Below are 15416 nucleotides of genomic sequence, written 5' to 3'. Positions count from 1 at the left end.
CCCCCCCTCTCTCTCTCTCTCTCTCTCTCTCTCTCTCTCTCTCTCTCTCTCTCTCTCTCTCTCGGATCGCTTCCGATCACTTTTTCTCGAAAGGGAAAATTTCAGTAGAAAAAATTGGCAAAAACTCGTTCGCGTGCGTTCTCGTTCTATTCCAACAAGTTATTCTCGTTTTAAATCGTTCCCTCCACAAATTCTACATACGCGTTCCCCTCGTTTCATTTTCTCTACCACACGACACAATCACTCGGTACAAACAGCTAAGCGATTCCTCTCGTTTACGCTCTAATTATTTACCGCATTAATACTATTTTGGCATCGAGACGATACAATTTTTCCGCATACTCTCTCGCATTCCTCTATACAATACAACAGCAACGACGACGACGACAACAACCATGTTGCCGATTTCCCTTACAATCCGTTCTTTGTTCCGCCTTCGTCGATTTTAACTGGAAGTTCGTTCGATCGGTCCGTCGCGCGATTCTCGCGGCTATTATTTACGCGTTTCTCTCTTTCTCTTCTTTAGGTACGCCGAATCTCGCGAGAATCACGCGACGAGTTCGTTCTTTCTTTCTTTTTTTTTTCTCATCGGTATTTTCACACATGCATTATCACGCACGCAACTGAGCATCGTTCCGGAAGTCGACGAGAGATAAAACCATACCTGTGCGCGCCCTTACGTGGATCACAGTGGATCACGATCGAGGAAAGAAACGTGTGCGAAATGTGCAAAAGGAACACGATCTCCTACTCCTCCGCTCGCGATCGCTCTGAACGATATTTTCCAACGTGTAAATCCTTCCATTTCTCGTCCCTATCCTTCACTTTTCCTTCTTAGCTTTAACATTCCTCTAGATTGAAATACCAAATTCACCAGATAAGAGACAAATAGTACGGTAGAGTTTGTTTTCAACGATCGATTCTCGTTTAAAACGACAACTGGCAGATAAAGATCGAGAGGATATAAAATGGATCGTGTAGAATCTTGATTCTGATTCGATTCTCAACGATCGATCATAGTGTAAAAGGATCATTGATAAATAAAAATCGAGAGGATATATACATTTATAATAGATCACGTAGAAATTTCATTCAGATTAAATTCATTAAATTTCAAATATTACACGTGTATAAATCTAACATTTCTTCGTTTCTCATCTTCGTTCATCTTTTCTTCTCGTTCGTGTTATTCTATTACGTTGAATTCGTTACATCGAATGTTTCCGTTAAATTCGAATCGTACGTTGAGCGTTTGAAAGCGACGGAGAGAGAATCGTCTCCGCGAGAATGTCGCGTCACTTCAGCTTGGACCGGAAGTGATCGCTGAAGTACGCTTCGCGAGAGAGGAACAGCGCGATTTCTCGTCGCTGGCAAGAGTCGTTCGTAAGAAACAGGAAGAGTGTCGCGATCGAAACTTGTTTGCTTGCAAGAAGAAAGAAATGGATGACGAACCTAGTTTATTACGTTTTTCTTCGTCTTTTTTACTTTTTTTTTTGTGTTTTTTTTTTCTTTTTTAGAACGATCTTTTAAACGGTTAAAAAAATAGAAACGTGTTTCTGCGGTTTCAGCGTGAAAATTTTATTATCATACGTTCTATCATTTTTTCCTTTCTTTCATTCTTTCGAGATTCTTTTAATTGACTGGCCGAGATCGGATTCTCGTTCGTGGGGGAACGTAATTCGAAAAACGGTGCTCGTCGAATCGAAAAATAGTCTCTGACTGACGATCGCTCGTCGAATCTTTTTTTTATTACTCCTTTCTCCTCCGCAGTTTTAGAACCTAGGGACGACGCCGGAGTCGCGCGTATAAAAGAGAAAAAAACGGAGGAACGATCACGCTCTTAGCGAATAATAAAAAGTTCGTCGTACGGTGAAAGCGAAAAAAGGTTAAAACGAGAAACGAACAAACACGTATAGAAATGACGACTAGCGTTTAAAAAGGCGCGCGAAGTTTGCCGTCGCGCTCCTGCGAAACAATTTCTTTCCTTTCTTCACGGAGAAGATAAAGAAAGAAAAGGAGCGAATAAAAGCGATGAAGGAAATTTTTAATCGAGAGATAAGAAAAAAAAAAAGAACGAGAAGAGCAACGGCACAAAATGCTGAAGGCTCGGTGTGCCCGGCCCTTCGGTGTTCGATCGACGAGATCGACGAGATAAAAGAACGAGGAAGAAAGACAAGTAAAAGAAAGTCAGATAGAAAAGCAAAGAGAGAGAAAAAAAAAAGAGAAAAAAAGAACGAATAAAAATAAAAATAAAACAACGCGTCTCATCCAAAACTTAATTAATAAATAATCGATTAAATTAGATTATATTACTAATTATTACTTGTTTGCCGCTAATAATTATTATTACTACTACATTATGATAATAATGAATGATAATATATTAATGATTCTTATAATACTCCGATGGGCGAGGGTTGGACGCGTCTTTCTTTTTTTTTTTTCTTCTTCTTCTTCTCACCTCCCTTCTGCCGATATACACATATAGGGATATATATGTATCGCCTGTGTCGAATATACTCATGGATCCATCGACCTCGAACAACCACGATTTCCTTCTTCCCCCCTCCCCCCTTTCTTCGATCCATCTCGATCCCCTTTTCACTCCCACGCGCGCGATTCGTGAGAATCGAGCTTTCGGTTCGGTGATTCGTCTACCGGCTCTACCTTGCGTGGTCGTGCGTCGAAACATCGAAAGGGAAAACCTCGATAAGAGACGAGAAACGATCTCGTCGTTGATTTTCGCAAGTGAAACAAATCATCTTGTTGATCCGTTTGTCATCGTCGTAGTAGTGTATATATATATATCGAGCTAAATAATCTCTCACTCGATCATATGTATCCGATAGAACGAACTTTCTGAAAAGAAAGATCTATCTATCCTCTGTCTTCACCTTCCGTTTATTCGATAACACGACACCGCGCGTCAATTTCTTTTTTTTTTTTTTTTTTTTTTTTATCAAATTACTCATAATATCTCTCCAACACCGTTCTCCTATTTTCTTCACACACGTTCTACGGATTTGTCTAATTACACGAAGAACGATCGAAAACGACACGATCGAAGGAGAAAATTAACGGAGAGGATGTCGATTCTAGCCCGGAGGGTGGCGACGGACGTTTCCGGATTTATGTACAGAAGAAAAACCGAAAAGAAAACAAAACGGGGATCGGTTCGAACACGACGCGTACGATTTAACACAGTTACTCTCTCAGATATTCGTTCGCCTTTCTTTGCTTTCTTTTTTTTTTTTTGTTCTTTTTTCTATTTTCTTTTCTTTTTTTTCTTCTCTCTTTTGGCTGTTTGACTCGCCCTCGAACACTGGCACTTGTTAACGTCGAACCATCGCCACTGGGGCTTGGCTTACCCGCGAAATTCTACGCGAATGATCTATCTGTGTGTGTGCGCGCGCGCGCCATCCTCGCTCGAGAAGTTCGCGCCTCTCGAAAGGCTCGAGAACGTATCGGGGTATTTCCCCGTGATCGAGGATCACGATTAATAGACTCTAAAGGGCTTGAAATATGGAAAGAAAAGAGAACAATGATAATAGTCGGAAGAACGTAGCTGACGAAGAAGACGGCACCACGACACGATTGACGCGTATACCCCCCTAACTCGCTCACGTGATCGATCAATCGATCGATCTTTTCTTTTTCTTTCGGAAATTCACGAATTCTCGCGTGCTGGCGTGAGTGTGTGTGTATGTGTGTGTGTGTTCGTGGGGGTGTGTTTTGTACTGAATCGACTCGAGAAATTATCGATCTATAATTATTACACGGTAGAAAAAGATCGAATCGCGCGTACATGTTGTCCGCCGTTCTCCGTTTCATCGTTCCTGTTCGAAGCATCCTCTAACAGAAGTTGTGACAAAAAGGGAATTATAATAATAAGAGCTACGGGGGTGGGGTGCAAACACGTGCAAGGGTGATATTTACGAAATAAATTACGATGATGATTTGCAACAAGCGCAATGTACAATTGGCGAAGAAAAGAAGATGGACAGAGATAGCGTGTATGTATACATACACGAGAAAAGAGAGAGAAGAGATAGACAGACAGAAAGAAGAAGAGAGAAAAGAAAAAGATTAAACGTCAATATTTACCGTTTAATTAATTAGCTTAAAAACTTGAGATCATTTTTCTGGTTTGTATATATATGTATATACGCGTTGTGTAAACGTGTCACGTGTGTGTACATGTGTAATATGTATTTCGCGTGGGTGCTCCATTTTTCCAAAACAGAGCTACCCCAGACATGATTGTGCAGACGACTTTCACGAAGGATCGATTCGAAACTATATAAAAAACGCTACACTCTCGAGGGCTTTTCGATTGGATGGGGCGGGTTTAAAAAACCTATTGTACGATCGCGTCGACTAATCATAACGGACGATTTGGGCCTGTACGATGCGCGTGTGCGATCATGTAACAACAACAACAACACGGGGATGGTACATGGCATGTTTTACGAAAAGAAAAAAGAGAGAAAAAAAGAGAGAGAGAGAGAGAGAGAGAGAGAGAGAGAGAGAGAGAGAGAGAGAAAGAGAGAGGGAAAGATAGGGAGAGAGTTTGTGTGTATTTGTGTGTGTTAGGAAAAATAAACGCGGCGGATCGGACTCGATTCGATATACGAGAAAAAGCTCGATCCGGCTTTGTACAATAAAAGGATCGTACCGAGGCGCTCGCGTGTATTACGGCGTAAATATGCTCGCCATTTTCTGTTTATCGAAACGTTGCGAAAAAAAAAAAAAGAAACATCCTTGTCTAGGCTTGGACTAGCTAAACACAATTTTACGACTCTCTTCTGACGGAACGCGAGACCGTTTAAAAAAAAAAAAACGAGAAATGTACAGTCGTTATCTTTTTTTTCTTTCTTGACTTTTTTTTCTTCTTCTAACTTTACTTTCCATTCATTCCATTCTAAACTGTATGTATATATATATATATGTAATCAATTATATATCAAAGTCATTTCTGCACGATTAGAGAGACTATAGCTGATGGCTACGATCTTCTGTTGCGATGGCGATGATGATGATGATGATGATGATGATGATGATGATGATGATGATGATGGTGATGATGGTGGTGTTGTTGTTGTTTTAATCCAGGTTTACCGTGAAAAATCAGCCTCGACTCGCGATCCTCAGTGTTTTTTTTCTTTTTTTGTAGCGCGCGACACATGTCTCTCTCTTGCCGTACAGCTGCCTCGAACAGTTTCTCTATTCCAGGGATGAGAGATCTCTCCTCGATATCCATCCTACCGTGTGTGTGATTCGTGTAAAAAAGATCGATATAAAAAGGGAAGCCCCGATTAGAATTGAATCCCGCGACGTGTATCATCTCCGCGCTTCTCGAACCTGTCTCTCCATCCTCTGTACTTCTCCTCTTCCTGTCCCCTATCTTCTCCTTTTCCCCCCGGCCCTTGTCTTTTGTTTTACGTTACTGTAGTTTTTCTTTTTCCCCCGATAAAACGTTGTAATAGAAAAATGGCAGTGCAAACGTGTGTTGTTTTCTTCTTTTCTTCTTCTTTTTCTTCTTCTTCTTCTTCTTCTTCTTCTTCTTCTTCTTCTTCTTCTTCTTTTTCTTCTCTTCCCCCTTTCGGCTTTTAGCCGTCAGTTGAATCTAGGACGACGATGATAGTAGAAGTACGATATAGATATCTTGTTTGTTTTTTTTTTTATCGCTTTTGATCCCTTTCTCGACGTTGACCTCGGCGTGTCTCTTCCTCCACTTGTCCCCGCGAGATTCCACTTTTTTCTCCATTAGTCGAATCTGATCGGGAAAACACGTTGAACCAGTTGTTCACACGTGCGTCTATATTCGATCCCATTTGTTGCGATCAGACCGACGAGATCGCTCGATCGACACCTGGCACGGTTCTTGGTCATCGATGGCTGGAACCGTAACCCCCGACGATTACTCATCCAATGGCTCCTCCCTCTTGGTACGGACCAGTTATCATACACGGATGCATGGGGAATAGAGTGGTCCAGGTCATCGTAGTGTAGGTAGGCGATCTCATCATAAACTGAGAGCTAGGCACGCTGGGTATATGAGGGAGAGGCGTTGGTTTTTCGCTAGTAGTCACGCTGGCAGGACTGGTTGGTGTCGATGGAGTGGATAGTGGTTGTGACGTGGTTGACGAACTGGTTGTCGTGGTACTGGCAGCCGCGACACCTAGCTTCCTGAGACGCATTTTCTCCTCCCATTCGTCCCAACCGTGTCTCGGTCTGTTCAAGTTACGATGTTGATAGAACACCAAGCTTATCCTCGTTGGATTGAGACGATTAGGCTTCTTCAGAGCCGTGGTAGCGTGCATTTCGTGCTTGGCACATTCGAATAGCACACTGCCGTGGCTCAGAGCTATGGCTACACCTCCCATTTGCGAATCCTTGAAGCACTCTTCGTTGTCAGAGTAGTCGGCTACTTCTCCTAGAGGTTCTGCCTTTGGCGGTGGTTCTGGTAGCACTGGAAAGTACGGAGGTGGCCCATAGATGTCCCATCTAGGAGTGTCCCACCTGGCCCAGCCTGGGTTCAGGCCCTGATAGGGGGGCACTCCTTGATAGGGGTATTGGGGCGAAGGGAAGCAGGCTTCTCTCTTTGGTTGCTGATAGAATTGTGGCGGATATTCTGGTGTTTGAGGATGAGGATAGGGTTGATGGTAGTTGTATCCTTCCCAGGAATTAGAGTACGGTTTGTCGAAGACTGGGTAGGTTGGATACAGTCCATATTGTGGGAAGGAAGCGTGAGGATGACCCAAGCCTGGCATAGTTGGATGGAAGTCTTGCACTTGCTTCATCTCCTCCGCCCACGGGAAGCAATTAGAGTTTGGATTCGCTACGTTCTGCCTGGAATCGTGGAATCCCTCCTTGGTCTTTTCATCTGGCCAATCTGGTCTTCGTTGGTTGCCCGGGTGAGTCGTTACAGTGTTCTGTAGTGAGATGTTACTCGGACTGTCCGCGTATACGCCGCTCCGTACTGGTTCCTGAGGCTTGAGGAACGTCCTATTGGAAGAATTTTGATATGTATTGTCTGTGTTTGGATTTTGGCTCGATGCTGTTCTCGACGGTGGTCTGCCCTTCGGTACCCTGAACGGAGAAGGGTCCGACGACGGTGTCTCCCAGCAGGGTGGTTTCGATTGATCCGGATGTGGTATCCTTTCGTTCCAACTGTAGTGTTTCTGATGGTCCATAGGTTGTTGATGGTTCCTTTCTGGACCAATTTGATTGTTGTACGCTTGCTGCTGATCGTATGGCTTGTTCTGTTCGGGATACCAAGAACCGAGCATGTTCCAGCCTCCCACTTGATCTGAAGGCGCTGGGGACATCTGATTGATACCTGGAGTCTTTTGTTCAGGGACCTTGTGCATTCGATACTTTCTCTGATCCATCGGTCCCAAACTCTGAGCACCGTTAGGTGGATTACCTGGAGGAAGATGCGACGAGCTGTGAAGCAGTAATTCTGGATTCGTGGCACCGAATGTCTTGTGACTAGCGTTGTCCATGCAAGAGGATACCGACAGGCCAGAGAACATGTCCGGGTTAGAGTCGTGCTGACCCTGGTAAGGGATATTTCTACCTGTTTGATGAGGGGGATGATAGTGGCCTTGTATCCTGTTCACGAACGGCTGCTCGATCTGCGACTTCTGAGCCTCTAAGTAGTTCTGTGTGCTAGGGTACTTTTGCTGACTAGAATCTTGCGCAGGCTTCGAGAACGACAATTTCGACTGGTCGCAGCTTTGGCCGACGTTTCGAAGGTTATTGGCGTTGTGGGGCTGATGATGATGATAGTTCGATCGATTCAGAGCGCTTCTCTGGTCCAGATGGGTTGGAAAATTGGTGCAGGTTGTCTTTGGGGACATATTACCTTGCCTGGTGTCGTACATGTTCGGATAGTTTCTGGAAGTTGGAAGTGGATGACTGTATCCAGTGTCTGGATACCCTGAGCTTCTAGGTGAAGCGATTTTCTGATCTTGAGGTGTCTGTGGGCAGCCTCTCGGAGACAAAGCGTACGCTACATCACCAGGAGTTCCCGTGTGAGAGCTTCTTGGTGAAATAGGATGAGCTCTTGGCGAATGTGGATAACAGCTCCTTGGTGAATCCATCGTTGAATTGGGCAAATTTCTGGAACCGGGTCTGTGTTCTTCCTGAGAAACGGTGCTTCTAGGCCTGATATCGTCTAAACTTGTACTATCCGGATCAACTTTAGCGTCCCTGTCCAGACCACCGAACGAGTACTCCCTCCAAGGGTTCAGCCAGTTGTTTTTCCGCTGATCGAGCCAACCATTCCTGCCCCATTGCTGTTCGTTCTGGTAACCCCAACCCTGATACATGGACACTGGACTATCTAAGACAGTAGAGGACACCTGAGAGCTCTGTAATTGCGCGTCCATCCCCTCAAACATGGATGCCATTTCTAGGGACAGTTGGGAGTCCCTCATTTGAGGTCTTGCTAGATCTTGGTGTCCTGGCACGCGACTTGGCTCCGTCATCTTCTCATTCGCGTTCTTGGAACCATCTTTTTTGTTACTCAACGTGTCTGGTTCGTCTTCTTTCCTCTTTTTCCCGTGTCTTCTGCAGGGCTGGAGCGGAACCGATCGAACTCTCACTTCACAGGGATATCTGTTGATCAAACGATACATGTTTGAGTAACATTCCTCGATAGAGGAATTATTGGATACAGCAGATGAAACTGGAGCATTGGCTTACTTTGACAGAACTTCTACAGCTCCAGCGCGAACCTTCTCGTCCTGTCCCTCCTTTGAACCATACTCATCCGTGGTGTCCATGATGTACAGGGGAAGTACGTGCAGCTGTTCGTCTTCAGGTTTAGATAGAGTCCTATGTTTCGTCATGGTGACCACCTGGTGAACATAGGATGAACATAGGTATAATTTCTTCGTTTAATTTCTCAGTTAGAAGCAGGAAATTGCCGATGGATATTTTACGACACTGACCACTGTGCATCCGTTGTTCATGTTGTGAAGATCGCGATGGGAATGCGCGCAAAAATCGATGCAGGCTGTAACACCTGAGAATGGTCGGCCAGGCTTGAATCCCAGACGGCACTCGCTCGCTTCCCGCTCGAACTGTGTCTGGTTGTTGAATGCTTCCGGTGCAAGGCTAAGGTACAGAGGCGACAACAGTGTTGCTAGGACGTGCATTCTTTCTTCGACTTCTTGCTCCTGTGATCCATAAGAAAGCGCGTTGACGGCACTCGCTCGCTTCCCGCTCGAACTGTGTCTGGTTGTTGAATGCTTCCGGTGCAAGGCTGAGGTACAGAGGCGACAACAGTGTTGCTAGGACGTGCATTCTTTCTTCGACTTCTTGCTCCTGTGATCCATAAGAAAAATCATACCATATCGGCTCCACTGACCGTACATTTTTGAATAGCAATTTCAACGCAAACCAACAAATTTAATTAAAAATAAATTACATATACACACGATGTCTCACCTCTGATCGAACTGATAATCGAAATTTACGGACGGTTTTGCTTCTGGCGTATTTGCAACCATTATAATACATGGACCAGGAACATCCAAAGGAAAAGCTTGCACCGCAAGTGTCGGGATCGAGGCCTTGGCAGGCACATGTTCTCGGCTCGTTCGTGCCGCACCGTCTGGTTGTTGGTAGACCAAAACGATTCAATTTGTGACTCAATAGAGAGTAGATCCTATCAGCTTCGTGTGTCGGCACTCCTTCCCACGCGACCATTGCTACCACGATCCAGGCTGTCGGGCATTTGTGCCCTTGTCGATGTTTCACTATGGTCAGGATCTTCTCCTCCAGACCAGATCGCCGTATTATCTAGCGAATCACTGATATTACAATCCCATCACCATGGTAGTACAGAGAAATCTCTTCAATTCGACGATTCAAAGGGATCACACAGAGAAAACACAGAGAGACAGAGAGATGATTTACTTTGCTTTGACTTGAATGAAAAAAGAAAAGAAGAACAATTCAGTCAAGAGAATTTACTTACCCACTTGGCCATCGGACATCCCTGTGTTGTTTTCCCCTCCTTTCCAGTGTAGATCACCTTTTCCAATCTAATGGCGTTTCCCTTAAGGCCGGTTCTTCGTTCAAGATCGTTCCGTAGGTCAGGCAAGCTTGCAGCCGCCCCGAGATGAGTGTAGTACGAGCCGGGCTCTGGCGGACCTTGTGGTTGAACCTCATTTTACTTACGAAACTGGACGTTTCAACGGAAAGGAAGCAACAGAAGCGGAAACATTTATGCCACGTATGTAGTAGGTATGCCCCCTGGGAAAGGGGGGTAAGTTAGGTACACGTGCATTCTTCTTTGGGTCACTGAATTCAAGGCGCATAGTACTGGTATCATGGTGTATATATTTTGTCTGGCCGATTGTATTAGTAGTAGTAGCAGTAATAGTAGTAGTAGTAGCAGTAGTAGTAGTGATGGTGGTAGTAGTAGTAGTACGGTTTTATTTATTTTTCTTTACGAGTATTACTCATTCTTTGTTTTTTGGTTTTGTAAACAAGTACATACATACGTATATATACATACATATATACATATACACATATATATATACATACAGTCGTATTGGTTAGTGTGTTCTCTCAATGTTAGTGTCGTGCTAAATTACACAATAGCAACTCACATTTGTCGGCTGGGAAGCAGTTGCAGTCCGGCACTTCGCTCCTCACATTGTTCTTCAGTTTGTCCAAGTGATCTTGTAACTTTGTTGTCGTTGTCGTGGTAGACGTGCTACGCGGACTCTGTGGACTCTCGTTCTTCACGGACTCTGTCTTCTCCGCGGCGTCGGCGAGTATCTCGTCTCGCGTTTGTAAACCCTGACAGCAACCCTCGCGCAGATGTTCGGGCGTGGGTTGCTCGGTTCCACCGCGTCTACAGCACCAGGAACCGACGCCTGGCGACACTTTCGCGGGTCCACCGTCGCCGCGGAACATGTAATCGTTGCATTCTTGCGATCTTTGGTCGGGCTCGCTCTTGATCTCCTTCGTAGGGGAGGTGTCGCTCTTGGAAGAGGCTGCGGGCGATGGTACGCATTCCGAGCTCGAACAACCGTATTCGGTCACGTTCTCTTGTTTGATCGTGCAAGGTGTATCGCAGTTGGAGCTGTTCACAGGCTCTGTTGTTGGTTTCTCGCTGCTCTCTGGATAACTTGGTGCCTCGTTCTCCACCAGTGTGACCTGCGGTCCCTCTGGATAGGTAACGCCGTTCTCCGATTCGCTCTTCTCGTTGTCCGTGCTGCTGCGACACTGTTGGAACGTTCTTCTCTCGTCGCTCTGTTCTATGCATAATCTCCTCTGAAAGGATTTGTCGTCCATGTTCTGATTGTCTGGCTGGCTCTCTTCCTTCCATAACTGGTGTTCGTTCTGTTGTTGATGATACTGAGACTGTTGTTGCGATTGTTGCTGCTTCTCACAGGGCTTCTCTAATATAGTCTTGTCCTCCGAACCAAACTTGATGAAACTCTCGATGACGGTCATACCGTTCTCTGATAGCGCGCTACCGTTGTTCAATGTACCATTACCTCCCCCTGACCATTCCCATAAGCCACCACCATCGGGCAAACTATCGACCCGAGGGTGGTGGCTATGCAATAAAAAATTACCGGTCAAGGATTCGTTGGATTGCGCCATCGAGATGATGTTCGACTGGTTCAAATACTGGTCCGCCTGTTTCTCTTGCAGTTTTTCCGAATTCTCATGTGCTTCTCGTATCCGATCCTCGGTGTGATACTCCCCGTTAGCTCCGCTGTTGCTGTTCACATGCTGAGACTGCATCTGATGGTGTAAATTATGATGCTGCTGCTCCTGATGGCTCATCTGGTGCTGCTGAGACTGCTGCTGCTGCTGCTGGAGTTGCTGATGCTGCATTTGTTGCTGCTGCTGTTGCTGCTGCTGCTGCTGTTGCTGTTTGTTCAGGATCATCGACTTCAGTCGACTGTTCAGGTTCACGCGGTTAGATTGAGCAAATACGTTACTCTCCTGAGCGTTCTGCATGTCCTGTTTCGTCGCCTGTTGGCCCCATGTAGGCTGATTCTCGGCCACCGAGTTCGGCGACCAAGACATTTGGCTCTCCATTTTATTCTCCTGCGTGGGTGGCTGAGGTTGCCACGCGCCTGGCTGATGGCCAGGCGTTCTCCTCGGACTAGGCTGCGAGTCTGGCCATTGTTGTTGCGGTTGCTGACTACTGTCGCTCTTTATACTGTTCGGCGACCAATTCGGTTGACTAGTTGGCGTATCCGGCCAGGACATCTGGTTGGAAGGCGTTAGCCTTGGACTCTTTTCAAGCTTCGTCTGTTGCGACCATTGTTGCTGCTGCTGCTGCTGCTGCTGCTGCTGTTGTTGTTGCGACTGTTGCTGCTGCATCTGTTGGCCAGACGGTGTCAGCCTTGGGTTCTGTTGGCTCGAGTTCTGCTGCATCTCTGGGCTACTCTGTTGCCAATTGTGCTGGCCAGACGGCGTCATCCTGTGCGACGGATTCTGTTGCTGATGGTCGGACAACTTGGGCGAGTGCTGCAACCAGGCCTGATGCTGGGCCTGTTGTTGCTGTTGCTGCTGACTAGACGGTGTCAATCTTGGATTCTGCGCGTCCCTCAGCTTCGGGCTCTGCCTAGACCAGTTTCCCTGAGTTTGTTGTTGCTGCTGCTGCTGTTGTTGTTGTTGCTGCTGTTGACTGTTGTCAGTATTGTCTGTCCATGATTGAGGAGTTTGCGGAGTTTCCTTCACGCTACCGTTCTCCCAACTCATGTGACTGGCTGGCCTGGGTAGCTCTTGCTGTCCCTGCATCTGCATACTTTGTTGCTGTTCTTGCGCCTTCATGCTGTTACTCTGCATACCCGGTTGCTGCTGCTGCTGAGACGGTTTCTGTTGCTGTTGTTGTTGGTGTTGTTGTTGTTGCTGTAACGTACCGTCTGACCAGTTCATACTGTTGTTCATCTTTGTATTGGTACTAGTGTCAGACCACAGGTGTCGTTGACCACCGTCAGACTGCACCGAGTGTTGGCGTTGCATATGCTGCTGTTGCTGGTGCGACTGTTGTTGAGTAGCCACCTGCTGCTGCTGCCATTGGTTCTGCACTTGTTGCTGACCCATTTCCACGTAGCCTGGATATCCGTTAGAGTTGTGTAAACTCTGTGGGCCCGGTTGAAGTGGATACCCAGGCATCTCGTTTCCCGACACGTTGCTGGCTGCGATCGTCGCGAATCCTTTCACCTGGGTGTCGGTCTGCGCTGGCTGCGGCTGCTGCGACGGCTGCTGCTGCGAGGCTTGTTGCTGCTGCTGCGTGTCCATGTGCACCGAGCTGCTACGGCTCGTCGGGGTAGTTGAAGGCGGCGGGGCCATCGTCACGTCCTGTGGAAAAAGGTAGATTCCATCTATAACTTAAAAATATTCGTGGAAGAAGGTTATCGATTGCGGGGATAATTTAGTTAAATTTATGAATTTTTTTTTTTTTTTTCGTTTTATATAGTTTCTTTTACCGGTAACCCTTGTATAATACGTGCGTTGTTCGAGAAGAGAATTTTCATTTGAACTCGCGTTACTTATGTACGGTAGAAGTATAAAGTAAGAGAAAAAACGAGGTACATCGTATCTATTTTCGTGTTATACGAGGGTTACGTGTGATCCGACCAATTTCCAATTTTTTCTTCTTCTGTTCAAGCTATACTATATTGTGCACAGCGAGAAATATTTCTCCTATTTTTTTTTTCAAGCGAATTCTACAGTGGAATATGTTTTTTTCTCCAAAAAAACGACTCGTATCTTGTTGACTTTTAGGGAGAGGCATACGATAACGTGGATACTTCTAATTAAAACCGATTCATTTCTAATTGTACCTGCTGTTGGTAACCATTGACGTAATCCTGCCTTTCATAACCAACTGATTGGGTTGCAGTAGCAGCGGGATCCATGAATTGACCGTTTAGTGGCCTCTGAGCTGTCGATGGTACCGTTTGTGGGGCGACCGGTGGCAAGGGCGAGGGTTGCCCCGTGATTGTGTATTGTCCTGTCGCCCCGGCTCGTTGAAACGCCGACTGATCCGTGGTAATGAAAGTCTGCTGCTGATATGCGACTGTAATCAGAAAATTCGCGTGCTGATTCCACGGAAACGTCGGACAAAGAACCCTGCATAGTTGCACACTTTGCATTCCACGATCGTTCTCTACGAGAACATTCCGTGTCGCGTATATGTTCGAAATTAATTCACGAACCGTGAATTATAAAACGAACAATTTTTTTTTTCCTACTTTTTTCCAATTTCAATTTCTTTCAAATATTTAACGTGACGTGTTCTCTCTTTTTCTTCTTTTTCAGCGGAATTGTAAAATTTGTGAAATATCACGTGCTCGAACGTAACGTGAAGGAGAAAGAGAGATAGAGATAGAGAGAGGATAGAGTGGAATTGAGAAAATCGATTCGTCGTTCAATTACCTGGCTGTGGATGGTACGGCGCTGCTGCGGTGTATTGGGTATGATACCTCAGCTCCTCGAGCTGATTCGGAGCAGGAATTTGTTGAATGAACTGCTGAGGTGGCCATGGTGCTGCTGACGTTTCAACCGCGACTGCTCCCACAGGAGCAACTCCCTGGTGCCAAACAGTATTCCCGAAGCCAGCTGCTGGCCGGAAACCGGCGCCAGAATCGCCGTAGAACGGCATCACACCCGGTGACTGCACAGAAAACGTCTAGGTTAACTTTATTTTTCTCCGGAAATTTTCCAATAGTTGCAATTTATTCCGACACGTTCTCCAAATTCAACGGAAAAATTGTATCGACGATTCTTCGAATATGAACGATCATATTTTCTTGTTTCTTGGACTTGTTTCTTGTTACGACGGACTTGAAAAAATTTGAAAATACTGGCTAATTGGAAAATCAAAGAGAGCTGGCAAATTATTATTAATTCTTCGGTGAATGATTAGAATCGTGAGATATATAAAAATCGACGGAGAAAGGTTTGAAAATATCGATTAATTGGAAAATTAAGATGGACAGTCGACGAGGAGACGTTTTGTCAGTAATTATCACAAAGTGAGAGATAACGTTTTCTCGTTTCCACTTTATTATTAATTCTTCGCTGGAAGTGTAGAATCGAGGAAAAATATAAAAATCACCGGGGAAAGGGTTTAGAAAATATCGACTAATTTGTAAATTAAAAGGGTTGACAGCCACTGTGGGTAACATGGCGGAGGGGAATAGCCATTCGTCAGCGATGGTTCTTTAACTATGCACGAGTCAGCGGTTCTCAACGTTCGCCGAACATCGAACACGAATCCTACCGAACGCAAGAGAGCAACTACGATTCGACCAACTTCTCTCTGAAACGTGTGCACACGTTCACGACCCAATTAAATAAAGAACTCGAACCGGAGAGCGTTAATAAAGCCATTAATCATTGTGAGAGGTGGCCTCATC

The 15416-nt window shown here is 45.5% G+C and overlaps 1 protein-coding gene across 1 annotated transcript in view; it reads right to left on the bottom strand.

The window, feature by feature from the left end:
* Window positions 1-5081: 5081 nt before the first annotated feature.
* Window positions 5082-15416, bottom strand: part of LOC108576502 (DNA N6-methyl adenine demethylase) — a 133521-nt gene continuing 123186 nt past the window's right edge. The window contains exons 4-13 of the mRNA XM_017939511.1: window positions 14434-14671; window positions 13839-14074; window positions 12875-13353; window positions 11870-12796; window positions 10632-11758; window positions 9992-10167; window positions 9460-9813; window positions 8961-9188; window positions 8713-8867; window positions 5082-8625 (exon numbers count right to left, since the gene is read on the bottom strand). Coding sequence (XP_017795000.1) covers window positions 5925-8625; window positions 8713-8867; window positions 8961-9188; window positions 9460-9813; window positions 9992-10167; window positions 10632-11758; window positions 11870-12796; window positions 12875-13353; window positions 13839-14074; window positions 14434-14671 — 6621 coding nt within the window. The 3' untranslated portion in view covers window positions 5082-5924. The remainder of the gene's footprint in view (window positions 8626-8712; window positions 8868-8960; window positions 9189-9459; window positions 9814-9991; window positions 10168-10631; window positions 11759-11869; window positions 12797-12874; window positions 13354-13838; window positions 14075-14433; window positions 14672-15416) is intronic.

Source organism: Habropoda laboriosa, unplaced genomic scaffold (genome assembly GCF_001263275.1).
Source record: "Habropoda laboriosa isolate 0110345459 unplaced genomic scaffold, ASM126327v1 scaffold291, whole genome shotgun sequence".
Classification (NCBI taxonomy): Eukaryota; Metazoa; Arthropoda; class Insecta; order Hymenoptera; family Apidae; genus Habropoda; species Habropoda laboriosa.
The sequence above is the reverse complement of the archived record's forward strand: the minus strand, read 5'-3'. Positions and strand labels throughout refer to the sequence as shown.